This window comes from Corapipo altera, unplaced genomic scaffold (genome assembly GCF_003945725.1).
Source record: "Corapipo altera isolate COAL_440 unplaced genomic scaffold, ASM394572v1 146, whole genome shotgun sequence".
Lineage (NCBI taxonomy): Eukaryota > Metazoa > Chordata > Aves > Passeriformes > Pipridae > Corapipo > Corapipo altera.
In genome coordinates this window covers 1,019,993-1,040,188 of record NW_020884981.1, presented here as the reverse complement: position 1 = coordinate 1,040,188, position 20,196 = coordinate 1,019,993, and the positions used below count along the sequence as shown (strand labels likewise).

The 20,196-nt window shown below is 43.6% G+C and overlaps 1 protein-coding gene across 4 annotated transcripts in view; it reads right to left on the bottom strand.

Moving 5' to 3' along the window:
* Positions 1–20,027, bottom strand: part of TBC1D24 (TBC1 domain family member 24) — a 30,375-nt gene extending 10,348 nt beyond the window's left edge. The window contains exons 1-5 of one of the 4 annotated variants that reach the window (XM_027665812.1): positions 18,724–19,641; positions 9,794–9,897; positions 8,622–8,834; positions 5,789–6,823; positions 3,598–3,615 (exon numbers count right to left, since the gene is read on the bottom strand). In XM_027665812.1, coding sequence (XP_027521613.1) covers positions 3,598–3,615; positions 5,789–6,747 — 977 coding nt within the window. In that variant the 5' untranslated portion in view covers positions 6,748–6,823; positions 8,622–8,834; positions 9,794–9,897; positions 18,724–19,641. Of the gene's footprint in view, positions 1–3,597; positions 3,616–5,788; positions 6,824–8,621; positions 8,835–9,793; positions 9,898–18,723; positions 19,642–19,963 lie in introns of those variants that run through there. The other 3 variants (XM_027665813.1, XM_027665815.1, XM_027665814.1) reach the window with 3 other exon arrangements.
* Between the last annotated feature and the right edge of the window lie 169 nt (positions 20,028–20,196).

Below are 20,196 nucleotides of genomic sequence, written 5' to 3'. Positions count from 1 at the left end.
GTAACAACCATCATCATCTTAACCAGCCCTCAGTTCTCAGATTAAACAAGCACACAAACCCAGAGCCTGGGGATTAAACAAGTGTTATTGCCACGTTAAACACTCAAAACACGTTAAACACTCAAAAGGTGACAGCCAAGAACATGGTGCAGCGACACAGGAGCTCGCACAAGACACTGAGTTACTGGGCAGCCAGCAGTCAAGTGAAGCTTTATCAGTTTGCTCTGCATGCAAGGGTTCGGTTGCAAGTATTTGCCTATTTCTGATTTTTTTTTCTGATAATTACACATTTCTTTCAGTTTCATGGAACATAAAGACACTCTCAGTAGTGTACATCTACACGGATCTGGACAGCTTAGCTCACTTCCTAAAACACACTAACTATAATTGTTTATTATTTTTCATGCTTGCAGTACCAAAAAATCAGCAGCATTTGTACTGTACTTCAGAGTGGTGCTTGCTTGGAGACACTGGGACCCGCTTTCTGAAACTCACTGTAGCTGCCTTAGTGTCAGCATTTCTAATGAAGTGACTCCTTAAGTCACTTAAAAAAAAATAGTAAAAGTACTGCTTCCTCCAGCCAAATGAACCCAATCACTCCCTGCATTGCTACCCTGAGTTATTTAATGAGCAAGGAACTTTTACGGGCACCTATTGAAGGAACCTGTAACTCTTAATGGCTTTTAAAACTTACAGTATCACTGACTAGGGAAATTAGTCGTGTTTTTAAACAGCAAGCTGAGCCACAGGAGAGATCCACTGAAGCAAAGTATGAGCCAAGCTTTGAACCCACATCTCCAGAATCTTACTTTAGGTCTCATTCTCCGGATCCTGTCTGGTCTGCAGCTAAAACTGGTGGCACTATGGAACAGAGCTGAGAAACAAAGCCTTGGTTTCAGTTCAGCAGAAATTAGATTTTTTTTTTCCATATTTAAGTAATTAAAAAGTATTCAGGGCAATCAACTAGTTTGTTAGAGTGAATTTCTGGAGGAAAAGTAACGATGATAAATAGGCTAAGAGTTAGTAGCAAATATCAAAAGTTTTAAAGTTACACCTCAGGCAAGCCTCAGAATTATTTGTATTTCTGGTCTGTATATTTTTCACACTTCTGTGAGCTGTTTGGGCAACAAAACTTCAGCTCTTCCTTCTGGCTGATTTGAACTGCTGGTTTAAGGACTTTCCCCCCCAAGCCCCACTCAAAGCCTGAGCTCAGCAGTTTTCCAGGAACACATCCCTTTCAGAACCCTGTGTTTCCCACAACTCTTCCATGGAGGTAGAATATTACCTTTTCAAACAGATCTTTCTGATTTACTTGAAAGCATTTGCCACTATACTGACCATTTAAAACTATCCCAGGAACACAGTTTCTTCCCTTTGAATATCATGGCAAATCATTCCATATTTCATCTCATCATCTAGTTCAACCTAGACCATAACTTGGCCAAAGGATGTGAAATCAAATGACCTGCTCTTTCCCAGTCACAAATCACAGCTGCAGGTGCCTGAGACTGAAACCTGACCCTGTGTTGGTACCAGTGTCCACACACAGCCTGTGCCTATGTCAAACTACCTGTGCTGCTGAGCAAAAATATAAGGGGTTTTTCTGGGGGGGGGGGGAGGACCCAGAAAATTGCATCTAGTTACAAGTATCTAACCTGTATTAGTTGTCCTATTTTTGACGTATTTATCTAATGACACTGAAAATCATCTCCTTCAGTTTGGCAGCTGCTTTTCAAAGTAGTAAATGAGTGAAAATGAACAAACGCAAGTTGACTAAGAAAAAACCCAAATGTTTTGGTTTATATTTACTGAGGAAAAATAAGTTTAGCCTTCACCATACTACAGGTCTTTCAGGGTTATCTGGTAAAAAAACAAACAGTTTGAGAAATCAGTAAATTTGGATAGCATTAGAGTCTACCACTAGAACTGAACAAATTCAGTAAGATTTTACCCTGCATTACTGTTTCCTCAGTTACTGGGATGAGAATGACAACTTTCTATTGATTGCTGATGTTGGAAAGACTTTTTCAACTGCTATTATACCAAAGGAAATGAGATTTAGAAACTCAGCACAACGAATTTTTAATAAAGCAGCTTATTTGCTGCTTTCACTAGGAATGCTATTTTTTCTAGCTGTATCATTAATACAGTGTGCTTCAGACACCTCAAAGGTCCCAGTGATATGCTCATGATAACAAATACCCCACTCCAAGGTATGACTCACTGAGTTACATCGTCCTGCTCTATTCTGGTTTGGGTCAAATCTTACAGGGGCTGCATTAGCCTTAAATTCCATTATAATTTCAGCGAAGGCATAATTGTGTGGGAAAAGGGAGATGTTCTTTTTCAGTCATAAATGGCAATATAAGTAATTCGTGGTGCATAAACCTGAAACCTAATACTGTGTAGAGATCGATGTCAACAGACACCCTGCACCTACCTAGGCCCCCTCAAACCCAATCTATTTCCTAGCAGAAATTAAGGCTTTCTGCTGCTTTCAGAACAATTTAACTGCAGCAAAATAATACACAGATGCTGAAGGTTTGCTTGGCTGGAATTAACAGCCTGCTGATTTATAAGGGGTAAAATCCTCAACACAGAAGTTATGGTATGAAACATGCTTTGATAAGTCTCTTAAGATGTTCTTTCAAACATGAAAACACAAGAAAATTAATTCCAACTTTGATTTTATAAATTAGTATAAATGTTAGTGTCCATCACTCACTAAAGTTAACTCAGGGCACCTGCAGCAAGGCCAGAGGATTCTCAAATGCATCAATTTAAACCCAAACATCTGTGGTATTTAGTACTCACGGGGCAGTCTTTTTCCTTTCCAAGTTCTCCTCTAATCAGACAACACAATCCACTGAGTTTTGTTCTTTAAGATTTACTTTCCAGGTCAAGACTTGATGAATGACTTCATTGACCATTAATGCTCTATGGCTGAGTAATTCTGGCCTCCTTGACACAGGAAAAGAGTCTTGTCTTCTCACTTCTAAAAAACCTCTGCCTACTTAAAAATAAATATAATCTAGTATTAATAGAGACAGGTCACTTTTAGGAGTGTGCCAAGTTGGGGTCAGTCTCAAAAAATCTTTCCAAATAACTGCAGAAAGCTTGCAAAGAAGAAAAAAAGTTGTGTGTGTTTCACATCTAATGCAAGAGCATATACCAAGTTTGGATGTGGGATTATACCCAGCAGTTCTGAAAACATGTTATTTGAGATGTTTAAAAAAAACCCCACCACCTTTTTCTTCTCGTGTAGAAAGGACCATTATTATAATGGCCCTTTATAGCCATTACCATGATCCCACCATGTCCATTACTCTTTCCCACTCTGCAGGGAACAGCTGTGCTGCTGTCTGAAGTGCTCTGCTCACTCCCTGGGCCACGATCCCTTCCCTTACAGCTTTGCAGGTGCTTTGAACTAACTTTGCAGGAGTGTGTTCAGGAGCTGTGGCACAGCAATGGGATGCTCCAGTTGCTGCCCTGCTTCTCCTGCCCCAATGTCAGCGATGACAACAGCCTTGGAACAAATAACCAGCCAAAGACAGGGGAAACCAGCAAAGTACAAAGGGTTCAAGTGTTTTAACCTACCTTTTGGGAGGTGCAAGGCTGCAAACAGGAGGGGTGCAGTGGGGATGGAATGGACAGAGGAGAATGTACAAGAAGAAAGACAAAAAAAGACAGAAAAGATCAGTGACTTCCTACATCCGTGACAAAGTGAGTGAAAGGAGCCTGGAGAGAAACAAAGCAAGGTTTGATTTGAGTCACCAAGCATGAGAAAAACAATCAGACAGGTTAAAACATTTATATTTCTATTTCCCCCCCCCCCTTTTTTGTTATGTGATTGGAAAATAAATCATCTCCTTGCACAGGCCAAACAGACCTGGAGAAGAGAACTCACTGGCATCCTATGGAGCCCTGGAGAACAGCTCACTTCTGCGCCCACATCTGCCCATGCTGGGATCCAAACTGAGCCAAGCTCCCCAGGACACTGAGAAGTTTCGGTGGGTTCACAAAAGTAGCCAAGAGAGGATACAAACCTTTCAGTAGCAATTCTGCTTGGTGTAGCAGTAGCTACTGGCTTTATTTGGGTATATTACTGTATTTCGCTTTAAAGGCACCACAGTTGTGAGTGAGAATTTCTCTGCAACATGTAACACAGCAGGAGTTTCTGGGGTTTTTGTGGTTAGTTGTGGTGTGGAGTTTTTTTTCTTTTCTTTTTTTTTTTTTTTTAAAGCTCTTGCTCTGTTTTAAAGAATATACTCAGAAGGGATATGACAACTCTCGTGAACTTCAGAACAGGAAGAAAAGACACATCTTGGAAGAGTTAACACTCCTGGTTGTGAGTCTCAAATGCAACGGTCTGAACTCTCCCTGATGTGACAATCCACTGGCTAAAGGCCCTGAAATAGTTGAATCTGACAGAAAAATGAAGCAGCTGATTGTAAACAAGTTGTGAGTCTAAAAATTAACCACTGCAGAAGACTGAAGGGAACTTTACATGTGCTTAGATACATGAAGGAGGTTCAGCTAAGATTTATGTTATTTTATAGGCTGAAATGTGCTCAGTGTGTATTTCCATTCCATGGAATGATATCTGTTTACAACTAACTCAGCAACAGTTAGCTGGAAGATCCTACTATATCAGGGGCTGGTACCTTTGGATTTTTGAAGATTTAGAGAAAATGAGACTGTGCCTATAGAATACCAAATTCTAGAGAACACACTCACTGACCCAGGGAGTGTAGAAGTCACCCTTCCCTTCAGAGGGCAGGGCAGCTCATAAAACTGTCCAACACTTAAACTCGGATTTCAAAAGTGGCTGGGAGAAGTTTACTGCTGTCAGAGGCCTCTGGAGAAACAGCACACGCACCACCAGCATTTACCTGCACATACATTTGCACTTGGCAGGATGCTAATTTTGATTCGATTAATAAATTGCTACCTTTTCTATATCCATGGAGAGGTCTTTCAGCTAGGCTTTTTATTAGTATGGCTTTTACTACCACAGTGGAGCAGGATTTCATTCCCTAGTTCCACAGCTGGTTTTTCCTCCCCTTATTTCTGAAAAGGAATTGTGATGACACAATCATGTTTTGGACCTGCATACTCACTCTTCTCTCCCACATTTCTTTCAAAATCATTATTTCTAATAGTACATGAACCTGTTACAAAATAGATCAGCTCCTACCTTTGACTGATACTCTTGACTTTCAGGAGGCTTGCAGTCAAATTAATTTAAAAAGTAACCTGTAAATAAGACTTTTTTCATCCTTTCTCTGTTAAAATAACTCCCCAGTTAGGCAAAATGTTCCCAGCTGGGACAGCACCTACTTACACTAAAGAAACTGCTGAATTCACAGTACTGGGCAGCATCAATTTGACATTTTATACAGCTAATCTCATATTTAAGACTTAATTTTCACAGTTGTTTGTGTATGTTTCTTCCAAGTAAATTATCAGTGCTTTTTCCAGCTTTGCTAAAATACCTTTTAATTTAAAAAAGAAAGACACTTTTGAGATGCAATACTTGTAATTAATATGTACCTGTATAAATTCATCACTGAGCAAGCTATGAGAAACTGCTCTGTTTTGCCTGTGTCATAACACTTCAGTTACACTTCTCACTAATGCTTAATTTTGGGGCTGCTGGCTTTTTCTTCAGAGAGAAAACATCAGAGGACACTAGCACACACGAGTGGAGCCGCCCCAGCAGTGCCCCAGGGTTGCCTGACTGGGAAAACTCTGGAGGTGGCTCAGGCTGCCTGTGGTGAGCCCCTACCTTTTCTGTTTGACCGTGATGCCCTTCTGCTGCAAAGCCTTCTCATTGGCCATCTGCAGCAGCTGGATCTCCTTCCGAGAGAAAAGGCGGATAGCAAAGGCTTTCTCCAGGAGCCTCTCCGGAGACACTGACTTGGCGATGTCCCTCACGAAGGCTCGGATGTCCTGCTGGATGCTGTCGGACTCCATGGGCTGCCCAGCTCTGACTTTGTGAAAGAACTTCAGAAGAGCCAGAGCGACACGATAGAGAACCTTGTACCCTTCCACCAGGAACACGTCAAAGACCCGCGCGACGTAGGCCATGGGCAGCTCCCCGAAGAGCCACCGCTGCCAGTCCGAGTACACCTCCAGCACGTCCTCGGACACGGCCACCATCAGCTTGTGGGCTGCCTGGCAGTACTTGTTCACCAGGTCCCCGAAGGTCATGCAGGAGGACTCAAAGGCCAGGAAGGTCTGGTCAATGAGCCGCTTGGAGGGGTCGTTGCAGGCCAGGATGCGACAGACCTGCTCAAAGCACTCGGCCTCGTCCTTGCTGTAGTGCAGCAGCAGCGCGATCACCGCCGGCAGCGCCGGGCAGAACGAGATGTCCGGGAACTGGTTGGCGATGCACAGGATGATCTTCCTGACCGCCCCAACGCCCTCTGTGTTCAGGCAGTACGTGGGGACCAGGCTGTTGTCCACAAACTCCGGCAGGGGCAGGGAGCTGCTGCTGCGCTTTCCCACAATCTTCACGACGATGTCCCGGTACACGTTGGCATCTGGGGTCACCGTGCGGCATGGGATGCTGCTGATGAGTTTGTGGTACACTTTGGCTCTCAGACAGTGGTTCTTGGCCCAGTAGCCCTGCCGGGCCAGGTGCTTGAGCTCCTGGAACTCGGTGCAGCTGAGCTCCTTCGTGTCCTGGCTCTGGGCACTCACATCCATTTTGTCCCAGTCCACAAAGCGACTGTACTCATCCATGGCTCCAGGAGAAGTAAATCAGATAAACCATGAGAACGGAGACCTTACTTAGTCACTGAAGGACTTGCAGATTTTTCTGCAAAAGGAACAATAAAAAAAATAGAAGTTTGAGTAACAGGTAATCTCCCATTTTCTTTAGGAACAGAGACACGTACATTCAACTTGTTCCTGCATTAGCAAAACTGTTTTCTACAGCAAAGAAAGTTAAAGATGCCTCTTTATTTCTAAGCCCAACTTTCCTTGCATTGTCAGTAACTACTACTGCAGTAAATGGTCAATGTCCAGCCAAGACACTGATCCTGAGGACATCTTCCCAGGAAATTAAGCTGAGGCATAGATCTTTATATTCACATCTCACTTAAGAAAACAGAAGACTCTCACTTCAAAAATATCTGTTGTAAGGTCTGTTCAATCTGCAATCTCTCTTTCCAATTCTCTGGGGAAGTTAAGCACTACTCATACTAGAAGGATGCAGTCTCAGAAGAAGTTTACACTGTTCTGAGACTGTGTGGCCAGTGAGATCTGATCTCCTACTAGTCACAGCCATGCACTCCCAGTCGTTTCTTGGTGCTCGTACTTGTGTGACCACACAGTCACTGAGATCAGCTTGTTAATCTGGTAAGATTTTTGTTTTTCATTGGATAAGCAATATTTCTTCATGGAAAAGGTGGTCAGGCAGTGGAACAGGCTGTCCAGGGAGGTGGTGGAGTCCTTGTCCCTGGATGGTGTTCAAGAAATGACTGTATGTAGCACTCAGTGCTCTGGTCCAGCTGACAATGCCTACACTGGTCACAGGGTAGGCTCCATCTTGGGGGTCTTTTCCAGCCTCAGTGATCCTGTGGTTCTGTGTCAGTCAGATCATCACTAGTGCCACAACAAAGATTAGTGCAGGACAGACCCACCCTTCCTGACTGCAGTACATGCTAGGGTCAGCTTCAAACAGCTTCATTAAAGCACTTCCATGTTCCCAGTGGTGCTCTGGACACAGGCCGTGCCCTGTCACACAGGCACACACCAGCTCTCCCACTAGAGGGCCTGCTGTCCCCTGCACTGGAGATGTCACAGACACCTTGGCAAACATCAGGTTCTGGCCTCGCTGCCTCACAGCCCGTGTTTACCTCATCTACCAGCTGACTGCAGGCTTAGGGCACAGCTGTGTCCCAGCAGACAGTGTGGCTGCGACCACTAATGGCCACACCCGAACCAGCTTTAATCAGTCAGTGCAGAACCAGATGGGGAGATACAATAACCTCCACTATCACAGCAGGTCTGCCCTGCTGGACCCTCTCTGCCAACGTGCCCACAGTGCTAGACTGAAGCTGGGAACATGGCTGTGGATGCTGCACACTCTGCAAAGGAAGAAAATCCCTATAAAATGCAATGGGCCTATGAAACTGTTTTGTATAATTAAGACATTATATAGCAAGGCTGAATCAACAAAAGCTGTTACTGGAAGACTTCCAAAGAACCCTTAGTCATTCCCGTGTTGACAGACTGGAAAATGCAAGGAACTTGACATTTATCACATGGTCTTCCATAAATCAGGTGCTTTAAAATGATTTGAAACTCATAAGGTAGATACACTATCAAGGCAGGGAGCTCGCCCTCCTGGTTTCCACACAGGAAAGTAAACTGAACATTTTGTCTGAAGCTGCCATATGTTTAATCCAGACAGTTTTAGATTCTGACTAAATACTAATCTGTGTATTTTGGAATCACATGCTGAAACTCCAAAATTTATCTCCTCTTTTAAAAGTTGGCAGCAACACACAGGAGTCTTTCAGAGAAGGCTTTTGGATGGCTCTTCTCTACCATATTTCAGGGGTTTTTTGAGTCGTCTTTGTACAGTGTAAGAGCAATACAAAAATGCTCACCATTTTGTTGCATTCTTCCACATCTGAAGCTAATTCTCAGACTGTAATTACATGAGGCAACCCATTGTCCTGACAGTGAGAGATCTCCCGGGGTTCAGCAAGGGGCTCTGGTGTGAGATGAGTGTGTGTCTCCAGGAGGTGCAGTAGGACACCAGTCCATTGCAGAGCCAAGGTCAGCTCCAGGGAAGTTAACATTTCTCTGTCATTCTCCACCTGGGAATCATAGAAACACTCAGTATTTTTAATTCAAATCCTAGAATAAGGTCCCTGTGTAGAAGAGAAATTCAATCTATTTTTGCAGTGGCCAAAGGACACGGAGATGAGCCACTCTGCTCATGGACACTTCAGCATAGAAACTATCACTGTCCTGTTCTTGCTGGATTCTCCAACATGCTCCCACCTTGTGCCACCATCCCTTGGGAGCTGCTTGATTTATATTAGGGAGGGTTAAGTAAAATGTCCATCATATAAGACAACTTCTAAGATACCCAGAGATACATCTTGGCTGTCTGTCTTTTTCCTGTAAACTTTCTTCTCCTGTCTTATTTTCCATCATCCAGAGATGCAGGCATACTTAGAGGCTGCATCAGTCATTTTTCCCTCTAGCAGTTACTGCCCATTCCAGGAATTTACCAATTTGATGAATATGTGCTCCTGAAGCTCACTGAAATCCATGGCTAGAGGATGGCAGTCAGACTGCCAGAGGTTTTGATTTGAGCTCGCAGTTTTATACATTATTTGGCTGGGATAACTGTGCTGGGTCTGCAAGTATGTCTGGCTGCATATGCTTTTCACAGCTCGAGATGCTGTGAGAAAAAGTGACAGCAAAGCAAATGGGCATTGTCAAGGCTGCCAGAGCATGACCAGCTCTTAACTCTGCTTGCAAAACCAACAGAAGTCGTGTGCTCCAGTGTAATGGTGCATAGCTCCTGACACTGTGCCAGCAGCTACTGTAAGCCAGCAGGCCTCAAATGGGGAGGATTTACTTGCCAAAGGAGAAGAGCCCAAAATAATCTCAGGAAAATTCCAGACAGCCTTCTTCTCCTCCTCCCACTCTTTCTGAGTCTTCCTCCATCCCTCCCTCCTGCAGGACAAGTTCTCTCTCTTCTGGCAATCATGTGAAGAGCAATGCTTAACTTTGGGCTGGTGGGAAAAGGAAACAGATGTCTCACCCTCAGCAGCCAAGGGCCAGTGAGTCAGGGCTGTCTCCTGCCCATCCCTCCCACTACAAAGCAGCAACTAGGCAGTGCAGATTCATATTTGGAGGGATAGAAGGCTGGAGTTTCAGTTAAAGAGTAAAACTAGAGGAGGATGGCTGTGTGAGAGTGCAGTTGTGTCACAAAGTCCCATCTTCACCTAAACTACCTTGCTTACACACATAAAGGGGTAAGACACAGGCAGAAGGGAAAAAACCATTTCAGAATGAAATGTTTGTCTGAAGATGTGGTTAAAGGCAGGCAGAAAGACTCACAGCCCCTATTGCAGCAAAACTCTTTCCTTCCTGCTGAAGTAGCTGTAGAGAAGCCAGCATCACATTATGGTAAATATCTTCTAACTGAACATTGGACTAACATGAGGGATCAGCAATTGAACTGCACAGAACTGAACTGCTGTCAAGTATGTGACAGAACAGAACTACAAGTAAAAACTCAACAGAAAAAAAATTACATTACTTATAGTAACCATAGAACCACAGAATGGTTTGAGTTGGAAGGATCTTAAAGCTCATCTCCTTCCACCCATGGGCAGGGACACCTTCCACTAGCCCAGGTTGCTCCAAGCCCCACCCAATCTGGCCTTGAACACTTGCAGGGATGGGGCAGCCACAGCTTCTCTGGGCAACAACAAAGCTCTAAAGTTCTGTATTCCTTATTTAGGGGAAGCAGTCATTATCCTTTCTCATCAGACTGACTTGCACAAAACAGCAGGAATTAACAGAGAACAGAAAACAGGAGAAAAGACTTTTTTCGTAGTACCTGCCCCACAATTTGGAGATTGTTAGATCTATTAGTTTATAATGGAGCTCTTCAGGTAAGTGCAATATAAAAAAAAGCAAGCACATAAGTGAGAATTACAACTAGAAAAATGCATATTGAAGATTTGCCAACAATGGCTGCAGCAGAGGCAAAAATTTTCAAGGTTAAGTTTAAACTATGAAGCAGGCAAAGAATCATTACAATTCAAACCCGAGCAAGGACCATGGTAACTGGCATGAGTTCAAGTCAGTGACTGAATTTTCAGGAAATATTTAGCTTGCTAGTCTAGCCACATTTTCCATTTCATTCCCTTAGCTCTTCCCATTGTCTTTTGGGCTGCTTTCAGAAGACTGCCTAAAACTGCCTGAATCTGTATAAAATACCCAGCAGTGAAGCCAAGCGTGACAGGCAAATTCCCATACTGCCTGTGAAGAAAAAAATCTCTGAAAGTGTCTAAAAACACCTCAGCAGGAAAAAAAGATTTGAATTATGACTTATTTTCATTATAGGGAATACAATGCTTTTACTAAAGATAACATGTCTGGGGACTTCAATAATTTTATTATTGAAAAGAATTATTTTATTATTAAAGGAGGTTTTTTGTTGTTTGTTTGCTTTGTTTTTTCTTTCCAAAATGTGAGAAATAGCAAACTGAAATATCTGAAGTACAACTAACCCAGAGGATAATTACTGCAGTCAAACCCAGAGTACACCCAGTACTCTGCAGTAGTGAAATATTTACAATCTAAACTTCTTAAAAATAAATTCCAACTTTAGTTAAAGTCTGAGATTACATGATTTGATATTGCTTTTAATAAACACAGAAGAGTGTCCTAAAAAACCTCAAGCTATGATTAATCAGGAAAATCTTGCCCCCTATTCCATTTAGGTACTCTTGCAACTTCGTGTTCTGAAAGTCTGACTACAGTTTAAAAGCTTATTAAGACACTTAATTTAAATCTAATGTAGCTGCTCTATAAGAGGCACCTCCAAACTTTGAAAATAACATTTTTCTTCTTATCTGTGGGCAGTTACACCACCCTGGATTCAGCCCTTTGCTATGTACAGATACAGCCAGATATAAACAACCACACACTGGTATGTATTTTTATAAGTTGCTAACAGAAAGCAAATATTCCTTTTTGCTGCCCTGCAAATCAAGACTAATGTAAACCTCCAGACCTGCAGAGTATCATTTGCTTTTTATACTGCTGATAGGCAGGGAAAAGACTCAAATTTACTCTTTTTCATAATCTTGTTAGACTAATCCATGCAGAAGGCACATGAAGAGAGAATGAGAACTGCTTCCTCTAGACAGCTTGGAAGCAGTCCTTATCCCAGTATGAGAAAATTAACCACAAAAGTCTGAGTAGATGATTTCCATCCGTGAGGAATACTCAAATCACCTCTGAGATGTTTCCTTCATGCATGGAAGAGTCTGACAGAAGCACAGAGCAACACAGCGAGACAGCAGTAACTGCAGAACAAAAGGCACAGGGCAGGCAGCTTCCCTCTTGTTTCCCAGTATTCCAGTGCATCCCGCAGCTTTCCCAAGCCTGGACTTAGAGCAGCACACCTTGACATCTCTGCTCCGTGGATCTGGAAACGAGATTGGACACCACAGTTCCCCTTTGCCCAAACAACCCTGTTCACAAGCACGGTTTGTCACTTCTACGCGTTTTTCACTTTTACAGCCTCAGTGAGGTCCTCTGCCACCTCTCCCCGGGGCAGCTGTGTGCTCCAGAGCTGGGATTAAACACTCCATTTAGCATGAGAACAGCATGGAGAGATTGGGAACACAGGATCCCTTCTGGCAGAGCACACAGAGATCCATGGATTGCTTTAACTGCTTTAAATGCAGTTCGATCTCTGCGTGGAGCCCTGGGGACTGTGCACAGCACGCACTGAGTACCGGGGAGAAAATCCCTGATAATATCCTAATACGAGTTTACCAACAATGTGATAGGGGATTAGGAGCTGCTTCCTGCTGGTTTTTTTGTATTCTTTTAGGACAAAGTCTAGAAACTTCTCGGTCTCTCAAATAACTGATAAAAGACCTGATATCAGAGTACTCTACAGGCAAATAATTTTAGCCATCTACATGATTTCTCTCGGGATATCAGTGCTGCATACGAAGCACAGTCACAGAGGTCTGTCCTAGAATCCCATGTGTTCAGTCCTAGGAACTTATTACCACCTCCTTAAACAGTCTTTAACTTACCTGTAATTAATTTGTTGTGCATTTCATTACAGTCTAAAGTTCAGACACACATTGAGCTCTTCACTGCTGGGTAGGTAAGTGACAGTAGTTTATATTTAGGAGAATGTGTATGCCATAGAATCATGGCGTGATTCTACGGGTGGGAAGGGACCTGAAAGCTCATCCAGTGCCACCCCCTGCCATGGGAAGGGACACTTTCCACCAGCCCAGGTTGCTCCAAGCCCCATCCAATCTGGCCTTGGACACTTCCAGGGATGGGGCAGCCACAACCTCTCTGGCCAAGCTGTGCCAGGCCCTCACCACCCTCTGAGCAGAGAATTTATTCCCAATATCCAATCTAAATACACCTCATAGCTGCAAGCACTTCAATAGAAAGCAGCTCCTCATTCCCATCCAGGCTGGGATGACACAATGATGCTCAATCCCTGTGAGCTGCACTGATCAGTAAAATGCCATAAAGGCACAATATAAACACACAAAACCAAGCAAGAGGAAAGTCTGGTAAAACCCACAACATGTTCTTGTTGGAAAACTGGAAGAGAAAAAAATGGTTCATGGTTCCACAAAAGATCAAAAAAGCTAAAGAGCAGAGCTCTATAAGAGGATACTGGAGGTAAATGTTATCAAAGCCACAGATTCTCTCCTGCCTACATCATAAAAACACACAAGAAACAATTAATGAAATTAAAGAGGATAATTCCTATCTTATTTCCCGTCAAACCAAAAGAAAACTGTACTTAGCCAGCAAAACTATTTTACATGATGTATTAAAAATTATCCATTAAAAAAAGATATCTGTCAAAGTAGTGCAAAAAAAATCAATATAATTTTTTTACTACATTGTCTGTATTTTTCTTCTGGTTCTTCCAAAGTGTAAGACTGAAAAAATTCCTCATGTTGTGCTAATTATTCTTCTTCCCTGTGTTTCAGAAATCGGAGTAACTAGAAACATGTCTCCTTTCAACAGCAAACTCTGATTCACAGGCAGTCTTCAGTCTTCTTATTTTTTTTCCTTCCTCTAAGACCTTCAGTTTATATCTTTCTCCATTTGGAAGTACAGTCAGCTACACAGAACCAAAGACACAGTGCAATTGTCAGTGAAACACTTGACATGGTATCAGATCCATATGCAATAAACCAATCCCTTTTCCTGCTCTGTTGCACTGAGTGCTCTGTCAGTTCGACATCTATCACCTCTAGATCTTTCTCCACTACAAACATTTACTGGCAGAAAAACATATTTAAATATTTGTGATTTGAAATGTTCTCCTCTTAGACATGGTGTCTGCACTGGTTTATGTCAAAAACTGATTTATTTTTCTCTTATCTAAACCAGAAGGTACAGGTACATGTACTCCACAGGTACATGTAATCAGGTTTTATTTCCTACACATTTAGTGCTTCTTCAGGTCCAGAACAAGCAGCTGACAGCATGAATGGAAACACAGGGAGATTTTTACATGCAGAAGGCACAATCTGAGATACCAGGAAAGGGTACTCCTAGGAGAGAGGTTTGCCAAGAAGCGATTCCCAGTCCTTGGCAATGTTCCATGGCTTCATTAGCAGGACAAAGCCATTCAGGGGCTGAAGAGCTCACACCTCCTACACCTGCTCCTCCCACTGCCTGAGCAGTCTCCACAGCATGTGATTATTCCTTTTCAACAGGTTTTTGTGACCAAGGGTTTTCTCTATGGATCACTGGGTTTCTACCCTGGGCCAGTCTTTCCCTGTGCAACCACCAAGCTGCTGGGACGCTTTGCACCCCAAACTGCAGCAGGTGCAGGTCCCAGAGCTAACACAGACCAGCTAGAATATAACAAACCCCTCAGCTTCCCGGGGCTTAGACTGCTAGCTTATCCCTGGCCTCAGACTGCCATGGTCATCCTCACACTGAGGGAGGGGATGGGAGCTGCTCCATGGGGAGGAACACACCTTGTGACAAAGCCTCTCCTACCAACAACCTCTCCAAGTCACGATCTGGACCATACTGTAACTGTGGGGTTTTTGTTTTTTATCCTTCTGTTCCATACAATAGTAGCCTTTTTCCATGTAGGATTTAACAATACGTCTGCTGTGCTGGGCCAGGTAGCAACCAGGAGCCTTGTCTGCAGGCTCCAGGGAAGCCTTTGCTGCTCAAGTGATGTACAAGCAGAACTAGCTCATCATAGTCTCAGCAGTAACTTGCTAATACAAATGTATTTTCCTTTCAAATATATATACACACCCACAAAACATACATTGCACTGTACATATTGTATATATACAATATATGGACATATACATCCTATTTTTAAAAAGTAATGCTCAATTTCTTCACAATATTCATATTTATCAAAAATATATCCACACAGATGAATGTTGCACATTGTCTCTTAGAAAAGGTTCAAAATATGAATGGTACCATCTAAAGTCTATTAAGGAAACAGGTCAATGTCCCAATTCCCCACATGTTCTTTAAAACAAAACAAAAAGGCAAATTAATCAAAGCAATTCAAGTATCAGTGTGGAAATTTATGCCAGTTTAATTTTTCTGTTAAAGCAACTGATATGTTTATAGCGATTGAAGACCCCTCAGTGCAATACTTGAATATACAAAGCCTTAACTAGCAGTGCTGGAGAGCTTAAGAGATATCTAAATTAGGGAATGGGTGGATGAAGCAGTAACCCTGGTGCAGTGGAACACACAAGTTCTTAATCTCTGCTGAGCCTATGGAAATCACTGCACACACTCCTTGACTCTGTAGTAAGCCAGTGGGACATATACTCTATTCATGCCAGCAGTTATCCCTAGAACTTGTTTATTCTAGGGTAGACTTGTGCTTCCATAATTTCAGCCAGCAGCTAAAATCAGGGTAGGAAAATCTTACAATCTCAGACTATTTCATTGTTCTCTACACTAAGTGTAAGGGTGTAGCAGTTTTCTTTCGATTTACAGTAAGATGAGCATATAGAAATTAAAGCTGTCATTTTACTCAGGATTTATTTTCTTCCATCTCTGCAAAACCCTATAGATTTTGTTCCTTTCTTCTGAGATTGCTCAGGAGAAAAGCTTCAATAATCCTGTATGCCAAATAATGGATTACCCTTTCCTGAAAAAAAAAGTGTAGGTTATCCTACACTCAGAAGATATTCAGACACCAACCAGCTCCAACTACACTTTACAGCTAAAGGAGGACCTAAGTTCAGCCAACAGCTGCATTTCAGGGAACTGGAACAACAATTCTTCATCTGGGTACTGATTTCTGTTGTCTTTCTAAACTCAGGCACTATTAAAAGATTAGCAACAAACACTCCTGTGCGGCAGCAAAGCTACAGAAACAGCATCTCATAAAGAAAAACTGACCAGTGTAGAATCCCAAACTAGTCCTGCATTACTTTGATTATGATTTTAAAATCAAAGGGCATTTAAAAAAACCAGACTGGCTGCCAAGTTTATAATCTTACTATTAGTGTACATTGCTAATCTTCTAGTCTTAGCTTTGAATTTTAATTTGTATAGATCTTCTTATAACTTATTCCATTCTCCTGGGCCTATTTGTGAGGGGAAAAAATGTTTGTAAAAATTAGACTGTTTTTTAAGCAATGCACCGGGCAACACTGATGTGCATCAGGTGCACCACTGACCTCCAAACCTTTAAAAAACAAAAACTGGTATCTGCCTGCATGGCTCCCAACCTTCATACTTGGAATTGTGGTACAGAAAACAAGGTGACAAATATCCTCACAGTGGAGAAGAACAGCTAATTAACCACATTATTAAAGTGCTTGCAGCATAAACAACTCATTTCAGTCTCTAAAATAACTAGCAGGATTACTACTTGTGGCAGCTGTGTCATGAATTCCCTCCCTCTATACAGGATATACAAAAGCCTGCATTAAATGGGCAATCTCCATAAAATGTCTCTCTTCCTGGGAATAAGAGGTGTTTGCTCCACAGGTAGGGGGTTTTAGAATTCAGTTTACAGTGTTTAGAAGACCAGTTCTGAAACAAACCCAACTGAAGATACGCAATGGACTATGGGGTTACACCATCTGACTTGCTGAGGATTGATATCTGTTCTCTTAGGTAGAAAAATCTGTCCTAATCTGAACATTATTTTTCTTTTCAAACAACTGATACTGAGCCCAACAGATGTGGAAATAGCCCAGCACTAGTTTCCTGAAAAACAGTCACTACAACAAATTTGTGTACAAGTTATTTCTCCCTCAAATAGTTTTCCCCATAAAAATATAACAAAACAATCCAGTGCTGGTGCATCATCAGGAGAAGGGGGAAGGGTTTTAAACTGAAAGAAAGTTTAGATTAGATATTGGGAAGAAATTCTTTCCTGTGAGGGTGGTGAGGCCCTGGCACAGGTTGCCCAGAGAAGCTGTGGCTGCCCCATCCCTGGAAGTGTCCAAGGCCAGGTTGGACGGGGCTTGGAGCAACCTGGGCTGGTGGAAGGTGTCCCTGCCCATGGCAGGGGGTGGGACTGGATGAGCTGCAAGGTCCCTTCCAACCCAAACCATTCTATGTTTCTGTGATAATGTATTTGCCTACACCCCCAGCACCCCCATTAACACAGACACACTGGCAGTCACACAGATTTCTTCTGAATCTCCTTCCCAGGACAGTGGGAATCAACAGCTCATGGTCCTTTGCAGTATGTCTGAAAGCTCAGGTAATTGTCCTCTAACCTCAGAAGTTTAAGCAAGAGGAGAACAAATGAGTTATATTAAAACCTAAAGAGTGTGAACACCACAGATATGAGCACTTCCATATATTAGTTAGAGAATTAAAAACATTTTATTGCAGAGCTGGACATCTCCAGCACATACTCCCACCAAGACATGTGGACTCCACGGCAGTCAATTATTAATTACAGTGCAATGAGGTCCATTTTCATATCAGAAAGGCCACATGATTGTCTGGTCAAGTACAAAAGCAGGAAATGGCTCAAGAATACCCTTCCTATGACAAAATCCACTGGACCTCCCAACGCACCCCATGCAAACCTGTCAGACTGTTGCAACTAAACCTGACAATAGAGGCCTCCCCAAACAAATTTAAGAGAAATTGTAGTTCTTTAGTCCTCAATCCCGAGCCAAGGCTGTGTACAGATGGAATATAAGGAGATATTTTTCTTTCAGACCATTGGCACAATTTATCTATTTGGAGTGGTAACACACATTTATGTGTCTGAGCTCTGCAGCCATAGCCCAACAGCAGCAGTTCTAATGTCCTCCTCAACCTCACAGGCAGGGCAGAATGGATCCTACAGAGCCAGAAGAACAGCAAGCACTGAACTCGTGGTATCTTGCCAATAATTTGCTTGTCACTGACTGTATGTGGCTTCAGCACTAAAGGAAAGGCACTTGTGACCCAAACAAATGCCAGGGCAGCATTATCAGATTGCAATAACCTTGGTGTTGGAGATGGTGAGACACATGTGCAGTGTGGACTGGTTTGCTTTGCTTGCCTGCCTTAAATATACAGACAGGGTCATTTTACTGCAGGGATAGCTTTTTTTTTTTCATTTTTCTTTACAGTCCAAATGACAAGGCTGATCAGGGGATGGAGGCCCTTACAGATTTCAGATTAACAGAATGAATAAGCAAATGGAACCAAGGGGAGAAAACAAAGGTCACAATTAAAGGATTGAGCTGGGAAGAGCAGACATGCTTAAATATGTGACAGATCCACAAATAGCCTGCTAGAAACATTTACTTGGCAGCATTTAATTATTAACAGTAAAAAAAAAAAAAAAAAAAGACAGGGAGAAAGCTGTTTTTCCTTTTCCTGGCTGCAGGAACACCTGTTAATTTTCAAATATTAATGACAGAAAAGACATTCAAGACAAGGATTCCCAACAGCTAATTATTGTGCAATACTATCCACAGCCATTTTGCAAATTACAAAGGATACAAGTATCACATACTGCTCGAAGGAACAAAGAGCTACCATAAAATGTTGCTGAAGTCCTTGGATTCAAGTTGTCAGTGCTGTTCCCGAGTAACTATCTTGAAGAGAAGTCTTTTGCAACAGTCTAATTGCTAGTGATTGCAGAAAGAAGGAAATTCCAACAACAGGGAATTCCCTTTTCTAGTAATACAGCTCCCTAGATGTGACCCATGTAATTTCTGTCCTCTGGGTATTCCTGGATGCTCTGACAATCCTATTGGGATTTCCTGTAAAGCCAAAAAAGCTTTGAGATGCTCCAGCTTCCTGTAGGAATTGGATAAAATATATATACATATAAAAATGCAAGGATTGATATAATACAGTCCAACTGAGAAGCTCCCAGTTTTCTCTCATCACAGGTAGAGGCACCTGCAAGGTGTCATCCCTCCTGCTGCCCTAGGACACCCCTAGACATGCTGCATCCCCTTGGCTATTGCTCTTCTGCTCACAGGCCCAGAGAGGCAGAGAAGCATTTTGGCAGGTACCCTAAATCTGATGTTTGGGTGGTGGGGAACAGTTTGGCAGTCCCAATACTCCAGCAGCAATTTTCACTGAAGGACAGGCTGTACAGACATATACATATATATGTGTGTATATATATATATATATATATATATATATGTTTCATAGAGCAGCTCCTAGAGGAAGACCAACGTGAGAACAAACCCTTAACAAAATTTTACTTTCATTTCAGAGATCTTAAAACCCTGAAGGAAGAGGCCGCAGAACACAAGTGCTGGGTTTAGAGGACCCACCGCCCCTCCGAGGGCCCCGGCCAGCAGGACAGGCGTGAGCTCTGGGTGAGCACCACCAGCCACCGGGGAATCCTCTCCGCCTCACCCCCAGCTTTTCCCACATTCCAGGGACTGGAACAGGTGGTCCCGCACTGGAGGCACTGGAAGGCACTCACAGGCCATTTAACCCGCACACACCGCAGCAGCCCCTGGGCGCTGCCCAGAGCCCCCGCGGCCACCCACTCCTCCGGGAGGCTCCGCAGCCCACCGGCAGACACAGCCTCCCCCGCAGCTCCCGCCCGGCCTCGCACGGGCACGGCGGGCGACCCGCGGCCCGGACACGGGGCCCGGAGAAGGCCGGTTCGGGGCCGCCCCCCTCCGGGGTCCAGCCTAGCCGCTCGCGAGGAGATGCGGCCGCCCGGCCCCGAACTCCATCCCTCGCCCGGCCTCCCCCGGAGCCGCGCCCTCACCGCCCTCAGCGCCCTCTCCGCGCTCCGCCGCCGCCGAACCGCGTCCGCCGGGACGGGGGCGCGCGCGGCCCCCGCGCCTGCGCGGAGGGGGCGGTGGCGGGACGGGCGCGCGCACGCAGTCCTCGGCGGGCGGGAGCGGACGAGGCGCCCCCGGCCCTGAGGGCGGGCGGGGCTTGAGAGGCCATGGGGGGGGGCGTGAGGGGTGATGGGGGTTGTGAGGGACTGTGAGGGGC